The sequence below is a fragment of the Embiotoca jacksoni genome, unplaced genomic scaffold (genome assembly GCF_022577435.1).
Source record: "Embiotoca jacksoni isolate LCO1_2020_lvr unplaced genomic scaffold, fEmbJac1.0.p SCAF_2, whole genome shotgun sequence".
Lineage (NCBI taxonomy): Eukaryota > Metazoa > Chordata > Actinopteri > Embiotocidae > Embiotoca > Embiotoca jacksoni.
The window spans coordinates 703,190-715,892 of record NW_027185340.1 but is presented as its reverse complement, the minus strand read 5'-3'; the positions used below and the strand labels follow the sequence as shown (position 1 = coordinate 715,892).

At 40.7% G+C, this 12,703-nt stretch overlaps 1 protein-coding gene across 3 annotated transcripts in view; it reads left to right on the top strand.

The window, feature by feature from the left end:
- The first annotated feature begins 240 nt into the window (after positions 1–240).
- fign (fidgetin) overlaps positions 241–12,703 on the top strand; it is a 31,281-nt gene continuing 18,818 nt past the window's right edge. The window contains exons 1-2 of one of the 3 annotated variants that reach the window (XM_069153734.1): positions 241–380; positions 1,292–1,326. In XM_069153734.1, the coding sequence (XP_069009835.1) occupies positions 1,302–1,326 (25 nt within the window). In that variant the 5' untranslated portion in view covers positions 241–380; positions 1,292–1,301. Of the gene's footprint in view, positions 381–642; positions 1,327–12,703 lie in introns of those variants that run through there. The other 2 variants (XM_069153736.1, XM_069153735.1) reach the window with 2 other exon arrangements.

Below are 12,703 nucleotides of genomic sequence, written 5' to 3'. Positions count from 1 at the left end.
CCAGTTCAGAGCAGAGGAAGGCAGTTCCCACTGGAGCTTGCAGACTGTACAATTAGATAGTTAATACGTCAACTTGCCTAAAGCTAAATGTTGCCATGATAGGCTCCTTGTGAACTGCTGCTCATTAAGGTCGATTCTCTTTGAATTTGGCTCTGCCGGAGAGAACATGCGCAGTGTGCAGCGTGCTGCCTTCAGTCAGCGGAGCAGCTGTCCAGGGTTTGGGATTCCAACATGGCAGAGGCTGCGGTCAGTCTTCCCCTCACGAACTTGGAATGGTTTCAAAACGCGAGCAGCCACGCTTGAACCCAGAGAGCCATTCACCTCCACCGTCCCCGGATCGATGGTACTATAACCCTGACGCTGCTCTGTCACCGACACAGGTAAGTCCTGTTCTGTCTGTCAGTGATGCGAACAATTAGAAAGAGAAACGGAGCCGCTTCTGCACGCGCAGCCGCTCGCGGAGACGATGTCGCGCAGCGCAGCGCAGCGCTGCAGCGCAGTCGGTCTGCAGGCAGTCAGTCGGTCTGCAGGCAGTCAGTCTGCAGTCAGTCAGTCGGTCTGCAGGCAGTCAGTCGGTCTGCAGTCAGTCAGTCAGTCTGCAGCGGACTCTGCAGCTTTCACAGGCAGAATGACTTGTCACTGCTTTAGCAAAGACTAAACGAGGGCTGTGGAGCTACAGCGACTTTGCAATTCATGTTGAACTCTCCGTAGTTTGAGGAGAAGCTGCACACACGGCTGGATTCAGGCTCCGAAATAACTTTCCCTGCAACGAGAAGTTTTTGCATGTCAGCCTGAATAAAACTTGCCGCGATAACCGCAGGCGGGAGGTTAATAGATGGCTTGTCATTGCGCTCTTAGTGGGACAACTGCTGGCAAGTAATCTATTTTAAAAGTAAAGGGAGGGGGCATCACGCTGCTTCAGCCTCTTCCTCTAATGGGCGGCATGAAGAATGTGTGTTTTCTGTCATCCAGCGTCTCTCACATGTTTCCTATTCTCTCGGTTCAACTCGCGCTAGAAGTGACAGGCTCCAGCCGGGTGTGCTTCCTCCGTCCGGGGCTTTGGCTTTGGCTTTCTATCCGATCTGACTCGCCCGGTCCGTTTTCCTTGGCTAATGTTCTTCCTCATTACACGGCCTGAATGAATACCTGAGGAAGACAACAGACGCTGCGTTTTTTGAAAGTTGTGAAATCCGATATCTGAGGGGAAAGTGCCTGTAATGAGAAGCAACCTTTGGAATTCCTCCTCGTGAAAATTCCGATTCTGCTGTTTTCCCTCTCCTCTTGTTTTTAGGCTTGAAGACATGATCACTAGCAACAGTATTTATGGTACGTTCAATTTGTAATTCTCTTTTATATCGTTATATTATTATTTCATATTTGTCACGTTTGAAAAAGGCTGTCATTGCAGTATTGTATTTTTTCTTTGTGCATGCATGGTGCATCTTCAAAAGTTCACTTGTTTTAGGTTAAATCATTTAATGAGCAGAGTTCGGCGATGAGAGCACATCGTGTGATTCATTTCATTCAAGTGGCATTATCAATTAAGTTCAAAGTACCTTGTGAAGGTTGAGGAATTTGCCCCCATTTTAATTTGGTAACTGACATTCTTTGTGTGCAGTTTAACTTTTTCTTTCTCGTCGCACTGCTTTCCCATTTTGGCATGCATAACTCTAAGAGTAGGAATATTTTTTATCAATAGACAGTTGGTAGGAATTTTACGAGGATTGCAAATTTGCATTAAGAGATGACGTGTATTTCAAACACCAAGTTGGGCTTTTATGCCATAATTTAGCCAAAGCCTTAAATATTATCTTTCCCATGAAGGAATTCAAACAAGATATCTAATGGCAACTGTAAAAAATATCATTTGTTGGTATTTCTCAGGATCTCTCGTAAATGTTAAAGAAAATGTGTAGAATAATAATTTCAGTGTTAGAGTAACACAATTATCAGGTTGTATCAAAAATATACAAGGATTTATTTATTAATCATGGGTAGATGGATGGATGAAGGATGACTAGTAAAAGTAACGAGTACAACAAAAATTATTTTAATACAGCAATGTTGCATCACGTCGATATTACTACTACAGTATTATTATTGTTTGGGCAAACACCTGCAAAATATAGAATGACTACAGAAAACATCTTTTTTTTTTTAATGCAGCTGTCAGAATCTGTCACGATTCACTAATGCAACAAAATCAGATTTGCTCCCAAATTAGTTCCAAGGCAACATAAGAAATGTGTGTTATTCATGTGCCTCCAGAAACGATCTGTGACAAGCCAGTAAATTCAACACAAAGTCAGGAGAAGTAACAAGTTGTGTGCTTTCTCTCTTCTGCAAACACTTTGTCCGAAGCGAACCTTTCCCACCTCCATAGAACAATTTACTTAATTGTGTTCACACATTTCATTTGCATGTTTTGCTTTGAGAGGAAATTAACATCATCAGCAGTGAGCTGAAGTATGTTTTCATTCCTCTTCAAAAATAACAGCATTTCAGCATCCGTCACTCTGAGGGAAAAAAATGTACATTACTACCACGTTCATTATGTTTGAGTGTTTGGTTGTAATGCGTTTTTGTAAAGTGGGTGTTAAATTTGTCCGATTTTTATGCTTTTCATATTTATACCCCCCATGCATGTGTGCTGGGTATTTTTTTATTGCAGTGAATTCTGATTTGAGCAGCTCAGACATGAACTCTGAACAAGATGGAAATTGTTTTGAAGCCATAAAATACATTTTAATCTTCACCACAGCTTGTGCTCTACATCTTAAATACCGTGGAGTCTCCTTAAAAGTACCATTTCGTTTTTGGAGTCGCATAATTAAATTGACAACTTCTAATAATAATAATAATAATAATAATAATAATAATAATAATAATAATGGCAATAAAGCATGTATTCTCATGCAGCCAGTTTAAGAGCAAAACTGTGAGAGTATGTTCGTCTTGATTAATTATAATACAACTGCTCGGCAAAAACAACCGTCTTATAATTATCAAACCATTCATCCAGATCTTTGATCTCAACTAGCCTAATTATTAAGTACTACCTGAGCATATTTATCAGAGTTCAAACTCTGGAAGGGTTCCACGTGTGAGCTCCTGCAGCGTGTTAGGCGATTCTGGCGGATCCTTACTTAACCCCAGACACCTCCGGTGTGCATGGAAAGAAGCTGACAGCTCTGTTTATTTCTGATAGGGTAGCACTTATGATAACAATCTAAGCTGCTGCTTGACATAAATCTCTGAGCCGAATTTGACAACAGATGCTGACCCCCCTGTTTTCAACACCCTCTTCGCTGTATGTCACACATGTTCACACTTTTAAGAGGGAGTGTAAATAGTAACAAGAAGTTGTGTGAAGTAAACTAAATCCCTGCGTCCACTGATTGATTGGTGATACAGGCATATCAAGATGTAGTTGTTATATTGACAAAGGGATTCCTTGCTGAAGCTGCCCAAAGCTAAATATTTCTGTTCCACAGTGCAGTCAGTTCCTCTTCCTTGTGTTATGTAGTCAGACAGATTAGGAAAAAAACAACTCTAAAATAATTTTGTCTCTACTTGAAACCATTTTTTTTTTGTATAATACTGCTTTAGAAGCAAATTCTTTTTTGTGTCCATCTGCACCACAAATCAACATAAGCTCCCATAATGTCCCTATTATGTTTTCTACTGCTGTAACATACAGTCTATCCCTGACTCATCTTCAGGTTATTACACATGTACCCAATTACACCAACATGAAACAGAAATAATTGAAGCTGTATCTTATCTAAATCTTTGATATGATGGTGTCATGTGTCCTCGTGAAGCAATTTAGCTGCTTTTAGTAGTTTGTCCATAATCTGAAGTGTTGAACTAGTGATCACTAAAATTGACGGCACAATTTAAAACATTATTTAAGAGTAAAGTAGAATATGACAGGAGTGACATTTTATATGTGCACTAATGATGACAATTAAAGCCAGCTACCTTGAGCTGGCTGTGTAAACACCCTCTGGGATGTCTGCAGGGCTTTTGTAAATAGATGAAATGTTCATCTTTCCAGATTCATCTATTTGTCTGCAACTCCAACAAATCCCATCGAACCCCGTGACTACGTTGTACCGGATCAGTGAAGGATGGTCATCTTTAAGCAAATATGTTAAGCGGTGTGTCTCCTGTTGTTCATATAAAGAGCGAGGGAGTCCCCAACGGAGTCAGACTCCAGCAAAAGGGACAGAAAAAAAACCCTCCCAATCTCCCAATCCCCCCCACCCCCCACACACCTCCCCTCTCTTTGTCTGCTTCTCTGTTCCTCTCCCTCTCTTGTATCCACATCTCCGTCGTTTCCCTCATGGCAGCTTGCTATGTTATCTTTGTGTGTTTCTCTCTACACTGACAATTCTTGCAGTGATTTAAGTTGGACTGCATTAGAAGGTGGAGGCAGCTGTCTGTTGCTATACTGAGGGACGTGTTTGCTCTACTGCAAAGATGAAGGACCATGAATCCTTGACATCCTCCCTTTCTCTTCCCTCCTCCTCCTCCTACCATCTCATTTAGACACAGTGACTGTCTGCTCAGACTTGGTTTTTTTCATCTGAGTGACAGCATATGGCAAAGACATTTTCTAAAATGCATGTGCCTACCATTGGCTGCTTGTTCTCAGCCTTCGTATGTCTCCTAGATACTGGCCTGTCATGTAATAGTTTCTTCTAATTCGAACAAAATACTTACAGAGGGATTTCGTTGAACAGATTCTGGTGGATAAAACAAAGCAGGTAGAATATAAAAGATGGTCGATGTTTTACTGCAGTCTGTAATTCAAATAGCTCATTAGATTTCTTTGGTTTTATTGTTGAATATATTGTATTTTTTAAGAAAAGACAAAAAGGATTCTGTCCAAATATGTTTTGTGATCGTGTGTGTGTGCGTGTGCTGCATGTGTGTGTGTGTGTGTGTGTGTGTGTGTATGCGTGTGTGTGTGTGTGTGTGTGTGTGTGTGTGTGTGTGTGTGTGTGTGTGTGTGTGTGCATGTGCTGCATGTGTGTGTGTGCTTGCTGGTCTGCCTGTCTGTTTTTCTTTGTGCATGTTTTTTTTTCTCCCCCCAGAACCAGTTTGAGTTTGGACACGACGCCTTGTTCTTTCTCAATTTCTTTTTATTTAAAGGAACTCATCCCTCACATACATCCTATATTATGAGCCATACCATGAAGCAGAATGTGCTTATAAGCTCAGGGTTCACTGAATGACTGATTATAGTAGCAACACTTTTGGAGGGTCTGTTGCAGGTCTGGTTTATTCAGGCCATTGCCAGACATATTATTTACACAGAGGATAGCATTTGTTGCCGTAAAGTCCTTGTTCCTCTTATTTCCAACACATTGAAACAGGGGCTTTGTTTCATCTCCTTCACATGAGGTGTCTCTGTGCTCATAAGGAGACGAGGCAGCTCGGAGCCTGTTGGGGATTGGCTAGAATAGACAATCCCCAGGTGTACTAAACTAGGTTTAGCACTAAGGCTTTTAATCTGGACTTGTAGGAGATTCATGTGCATTCATAGATTTGCCTCTGTAATTATCATACCCCCAGTGGCAGCCAGAGAGACGTTTGCCTAAATCACTGATGTCCTCATTACACTGTTTACATTTTAATTAGACATGCAAAATTCTTCCATTTATTTTACTAACCAAAAAGATTGGAGACATTTTTTTAAATCTTAATTTCAGCATGGATAAATGGCTGAAGTGTTGCCTGGCTGTCTTTCAGTAGTGTCTGCATCTCGCAAAAAAGAGAAACATTGATAACCTTCCTCACATCTTCTCTGGTTATTGTAGACATCTTTAAAACAGTTTAAAGCGCTTTGAAATAAAAATGTATAATATAATATTTGTGTTTTCGAGCTGAGAGTATCATTTGTAGGTTACTTTATAAGCAAGGTCAGACAGCTGGGGCAGTGAATACCCAACACTCAAGTAGTATGATTAACAAAATATACAATTCCATGACTTTTGAAAATAGCTGGCACTTTGAGCCGTCATTGTGCGGCTGAGTACTGTTGCTTATCATTGAATAACCTTGGAGAAGAGAGGTGTTTGTTCCTGTCCTTCTTCCAAGGTGTTTTCTTTTCTTTTCTTCCTTTTTTTTGTGTGTGTGCTGTTGGGGAGTTTTGTATTGCCAGAGAGCAGCAAGCCTTTCACAAGAGGATGAGAGAAAACTCAATATTTTTGCTGTATTGAAATTCCTCTTGTGTTCGCACAAACCAGTGTCTGATTAATCTGGTAATCGAGGCCACCATTCTTAAAACCAATGCAACTAGACAACGTTTAAGTATTTCATTTTACCACATTCAACAGCTTCCTTATAGATTGTTCTGCATATTAAATGTTTGAAATGCCCACTTCTTTTATACAAATCCTCAAATTTGTCTAGCTGATTTGTTTTAAACACTGTAAGCCCTTAATTATGATTACACCTGCCTGATTGTGCTCTACTGCTGAAAATGTGGCTTATTCTAAATTTAATGAGATAAAAATAAAAAATAAAAAAAAATAAAAAATATATATATCTTTCATTTGTCTAACAGAATAACGATGTGTATCACCCATTTTACTTTGCAATTGTAGTGATATTCATGTATTGAAATACATGCTTGAATTAACTTTGACATTCATATTCAGGGGCATACATGGCTTTGCTTTGAATATTAAAGTTCATCTTTTGACTGTTTTAATACTCCCAGTCATCACACCCCATACTAATTGTCTCAAATATCAATTTGAGACAATTAGCTAAAACGATGATCAGATGAGATGTGAGCTATCAGTGGCTTTCTCAAAGTTCTCAGTGAATCATTCATCCTCCGTGGAGTCGGCCGGCTGACAGCTTGGCACGGTGCCAGGTGCTAGCAGAGGCAGCCTTGGGTGTCAGGGACGGGAGAGGATGGGCTGAGGTTGGCCTGATGGTACGGAGAGGAGGGAGGAGGATGAGCGGCGGGGAGGGAAGGGGGAGGGACGGAGGGGCGAGTAGACGCTGCCATGGAGGTTTAAGGTGTCAGGCTGCGGCAAGGCAGCGGGTGTCTGCAGTGACACCGTGAACCACAGCAGTCTGTGCAGAGGGAAGGCAGGACGACTGGATGTGCGAGGGAAGAAAGAAAGATAATGTTTGACTAGCGTACGACTCACACATGCAGATGACTTCCATTCATTGAGCGGTTTCTCACTCGCGGCGTGTAAGAGCTGAAAGTCTTGTTGTCTGGCGTGTGGCCTATTTGCCAGTCCCTCTTAGAGTCCACCCGGTATTAGATTCATTTAAATCTGGGGGGGGGAAAGAGCAAAAAATGAGCGCTCAAGAGTTCGGCGTCATCACTGAGCTTTATGAGGGCCGACACTTCTTTTGTGTTCATTATCAGGAAATCACCTCAGGGAGTCGTGTTGACTTTGCATGGTCTGAAATAGCTGTTACAGTGGACAGCCCCACGCCCGCCCGCTCACTTCCACCGTAAATATCTGGGGAGGCAAGGTGGATATACCAAACAAAGGTTTTTTTGCAGAGAGAAGCTAAATATAGTTTAAACTCCCACTTTCGCAAAGGAAATCAAGCCATTTGCCGGTTGCCTTGTCTATGATGGTGCGTGCACTAAACAAAAGCTGGAGCTCTGTTTGATCCCAGCGTGTGGTGTAGTATTATATCTACAGAGTACTGGACTCTTTGTGTGTTTAACTGCTTGTTGCTGCACTGCATTCAACTCAGTTTGCCCGCAGACCATTTCTTTCCTACAGTGAAATAAAAACTTGAAATGTATTTTTCTTGTTATACTTTGACTGTAATACTCTCCTCTTTTAAAGGGAAATGTATTAATACATCATTGTTGGCCTTATTAGGGCTGCACACGGTTCATAGCTGCATTTCTATACAGTCGAGAACAATAGTACATTCATTTACTTGGAGCGTGATGTTTCTGCAGCCCAAACCCTGACTGCATCGCCTCTCCCACATCTTTAAATGGATCCCATGAGTCTTCAGCTCTGTTGTTTCCATTATTCATTTCAAAACTTCCATGTAGCATGGAGAGGCTAGAGGGGTGAAAAATAATTTTGTGTCTGAAAAAATTGATGTAAAGCAAAGTCACTGCTTTATGCAAAGTGTGCCATGCCTTGGGAGCATGTGAGCTGGTGTACGGTTGGAGGAGGGAGTGCTCGGGCAGTGGATGGACTGGATGTGTGTGTGGGTGCATGCCTGTGTGTTTCTGTCAGTCTGTCAGTTAATGCCTAATGTGGCTCCCTAGAGGTACCTGGGGGAGACCCATCGAGCACCCAGTCAGCCTCTGCTGGCGGCCAAGTGGTGACAACGGGTTCCCTAAGAGAGAGGAAGTGTCATAGTATGTATGTAAACCAGTGACAGATGACTGGAGACATGTGGCCTGTAGACACTGGGCCTGAAAGTAAAGCAGTTTTGCCTCTTCGGCTTCCTTTCTTTCTTCCCACTTGAGACTTCAGAGAGAGCATGAGGCTCCACAGGAGCGAGGAATACAGTGACAACAAGTCAAAGATGTGAATAAAAAGGATGCAAATCATTTGGCATAAAAAGACACATGCTCAGCGCAAAGATTTTGTTTGCCTTTGAAAGGCTGTAGCAAAGGAGTGAGGAGTTTTTAGTGTGCAAAGCTCCAGGCAGCTTTTCTAGGCTACAGGTCATGTGGGTCAGTGTTACACTCCCTGCAGCCTCACTTCAACCCTCGGTCTGGAAATAGAACATGCAACGTCACCCAGCCAGGAGGGAGGTAGATTCCAGACCTCAGTGGCCACCGGCTGCACATGTGGAATCTGCTCGTGTAGTTGACCCCAAGTGTTTGAAACTCCGAATGCTCCCGGTAGGATATTGTTATTTCATGCATACCCAAATGAGCGAGGCTGTACGAACCGCCTCGCACAAAGTGGACGAGTATACTTTCTGTTCACTGCTGGCTGTTCACAATTCATCAAGGGAACTCACATAGCCAGAGGCAGATTTATTTAACACTATGCATATAATCTGTAAGAAAGGCAAAACATAACAAATAAACAGTGGAGTAAATGCTTTATATTTGTGATTTCTGCCAGCAGGCCGTGTGCCTGCTTTTAAGCATTCAGTGTAATAGATGGAAAGCTGGCACATGGAGGACCGACACAAGAAGTGCTGTCAACAATCAAAACAAAGATTTATTCTAGCTTTGTAATCACAGATCGTGAAGCACGTCTGCTCTTAGCCTGATTGTCATTTTTGTTGTATCCACATATAAGATAGTAAAGTTTATATTTTAGGACATCAAAACTGCAAAAAGAGGCTCATAAAACCACTAAAATACACAACAAGAGCAAACAAGTTATTTGAGACCGACGTCCTCCAAAAACCACCCGAGGTCTTTAGTGCAAGCAGCTCATTACGATCCTCAGTTACCGTTGAAAGAGAAGCGACCTCCAGCGGTCGTATAAATACCGACAGTCTGGTGTCTGGAGAAATGTCGCTGTCCTGATGACGTCTATGTAATGTTGGTTTTTCCCCGTTAGAACGGGGGGTGGGGGGTGGGGGTTATGTTTGACGTGACAACACTTGGCTGCAGGAGACCGGTGTTCGCCTCTCGTTTCCAACCACCATTTTAAAACCGTGTTTAATTCTGCCATGACGACAAGAGTTGCACAATTTTAAGGAAGTAGTAACCAACGTCACCATTTCAGTCTTCCTAGTTTTTCCTAGTACATCCATATTCAGGCTAATGTTGCCAGTCTAAGATAAACATTAATCTACTAACATCATTTACCATCTGAATCTTCTGAAGATATCTTGAGTTATTCGAGTTTTTTTACAATTATTCTTTAGTTTAAGCACGTAGATCCAAACCAGTCCCAAATCATTTTCTTTTTCTTTTCCACTTGCTTTCAATTACATGTTTCGACGTAGCTTAAAACATTTAAAGAAGAATTAGTTTGAGCATGTTTACAGTAACAGAGATTAACAGCAGTCAGTGTCAATATTTTATAATGAAGGTTGCAGTACAGCCGTGCTATGTATATGGAAACATATGAGCATCTGTGATATCAAACACCTGACCGATTCCCTAATAATGACCATTTGAGAGAAAGCTGCATGTCCAAGCAGTAGTTCTGCTTTCTATCAGGGAAAGTAAAATCTATCAGCACTGATGAGTTCGCGCTCCATCGAATATATCCACGCCAAACTGTTTATTGTGAGCTCCAATAGTGCTATTGTGCTATTCTCTAGTCCATGTGGTGCAAAGAGCCAATTCACATTTGAGCAATGGGTGACCCCAGGTTGTGTATATTGATGAGTGGGATTTGTTTCTTAATAGAATTGTGTCTAATTAATTAGCTTTTAATTGGTTGAACTCTGAACATGCAAATACAGCACATTGTGGAACAATCATTACTTTAAACTGCATAAAGAACTGCATATTGAGGTCGACATAATGAAATGTGGGAGATGTTTTGTGTCTGTTTATTCTGTTAATGATAATTTAACGCTTTGTATTGTAAAATTCACTTATTCCAAACTTCCCTAAGCAATGGATTTATAGCATCCTAAAAGGTGTTAGTGGAACAAAGAGAATGTAGAAATATTATAAATGCCTGGCTCTCAATTTCTATTAATTATCTCATTTATTTTTCACAATTGCTTTGTGACACAGATTGACCTTTTCTCTTTCCTTCATTTCATAATCTATTAAGAAATGCTCTGGAATAATTTCCGTTGCACGTCCCCTTTTTGCATTCTTGTAACATTTGTGTCAAAGCACTGAACTCTCTGAAGGCTCCCGATCGCTCATCCACTCGTCTCAGTGCTTCACAGTTGCTTTCAATCGACACCGGCGGCCCTCATTCATGCCATTTGTACAAATTACACTACTGACATAATTACAGTAAAGCCCTGCTCCACCATGCGTATGGATAAATGTGGTAACAGTCAAAGACATTCATACAGAATTGAGGTGTTTGTCTCAACAAACACAAATACCTCCCGCGACATGCTATCGTGTTAACCCTGTTAGTAGGCACCATTTTGTGTTTGCAAGATTTCAGTATGTTGTTGAAAAGAATAACATGGTGCAGGGTTTAAATGAAATACTACAGTACCACAACATGCTTACATGCTGCGCACTGAGCTGAGGATTTTTAAGATATAAATGTACAGAGACACAATAAAAGTGAAAATGATTTAAATGAACAATAAGGAGATTTTGCCTGAAGTCAAAAGGCACATCCTGCTATTGTTACATGCAAAATGGATGTAAAAACGCACGTAAGTAGATACAACAGTGTGTTTCAATGAAATATGATCCTGCCTCATGGAGCAACTCAATCCCATAATAAACAATCCAGAAGTCTGACAGCAAAGGATTTAGGTCAGATTTGAAAAACAAGTGCATTTTGCATCAGCTTAAATTTTGTTTAAGTTCTTCTTGAGTCTCTGTGGCATTTTTCTCAACCTTTATTGTTTCACATTGAAACACAGCAACTGATATGAAGGCCGAGTCACGATACCTTTAAGGGATCACATCACATCACAGCAGTTTCCTACAGAACTCGTAACAATAACTGTGATTATGAACAGGCTGTAAAAATGCATTCATTGGCTCACTGGTTCTGGTTTTATAGGATCCACTGTACACATCGAAAGGGCACACAGCACTCGGTGTCTTTGCATATAATCTCCCGTAATTGAATAAATTTAAGGTTAAAAACTGTTTCTATTTAGAAAATACTACAATAATTGCTGAATGCTGGCAGGAGCTTTGTCAACATTTGTTTGCTGTTAAACAAATGACTTTGGTTTCCACCCTCCTGAACTCCAATCACAAGCGCTTGTTCTACGGACAACTGTTGCTTAGACCAAAACTTTAAATACACTGAATATATGAAGCTAAATGAGGATAATATGTTTAGGAAATGCTGCATAAAACATCTAAAACATTAGCACTGGATTTGCTTTAACAGCACCACCACAAATAAACATTTACTGTAAAGTTGAATATTCTTTTCAAAGACATTAGGTGTTGAAATTAAGCAGGTACAGAATACATGGTCATTATTTTATCAATTTAAAACCTCTTCTCGGGAAATTTGAGAATATATTCAGAATATGATCATTTTTAAACACCTTTTCAAAGTAATGTTTTAGTCACTGACATAAATCCACTTAAATCCAAACTTACTCTTAAAAGCAAATACTGTAGTTCAGTTCCATGGTAGCATGCCATCTTAGTTTTTAGAAGTCATTGTTTGCCAGTGGGCGAACCAATCTCCTAGACAGCTCTTTCCTTGTAAAAGTTCCCCTTTTATGGCTTCACTACTTCACTTCAGTAACTTTATTACAGTATAGCTGAGAGATTTCTATTTCATATTGACCTAAGATTGCTTCAGTTGTCTCATTTCACCTTTTGTCTGGCCTGTGTTGGAGAAGTGACCTTCTTTGAGACTCGCAGTCGATATCACAGAATGCTTCAGAATGCTTCAGCGAAAAGCTGACAACAGTTACAGGAAAACATCCTTGCTCTGTTCGCTTGAGTATTTTCAATTAGAGTTCAATTTAAACGTTTAATCCGTTTTAATGGTAAATGGAATTACAGATGTCCTTGGCTTTCCTTGAGTTCGCAAAAAAAAAAGTTGAATTCCAGCAGCACTGTTGCATTCATTTGTTAAACAGCATTGAGTGATTG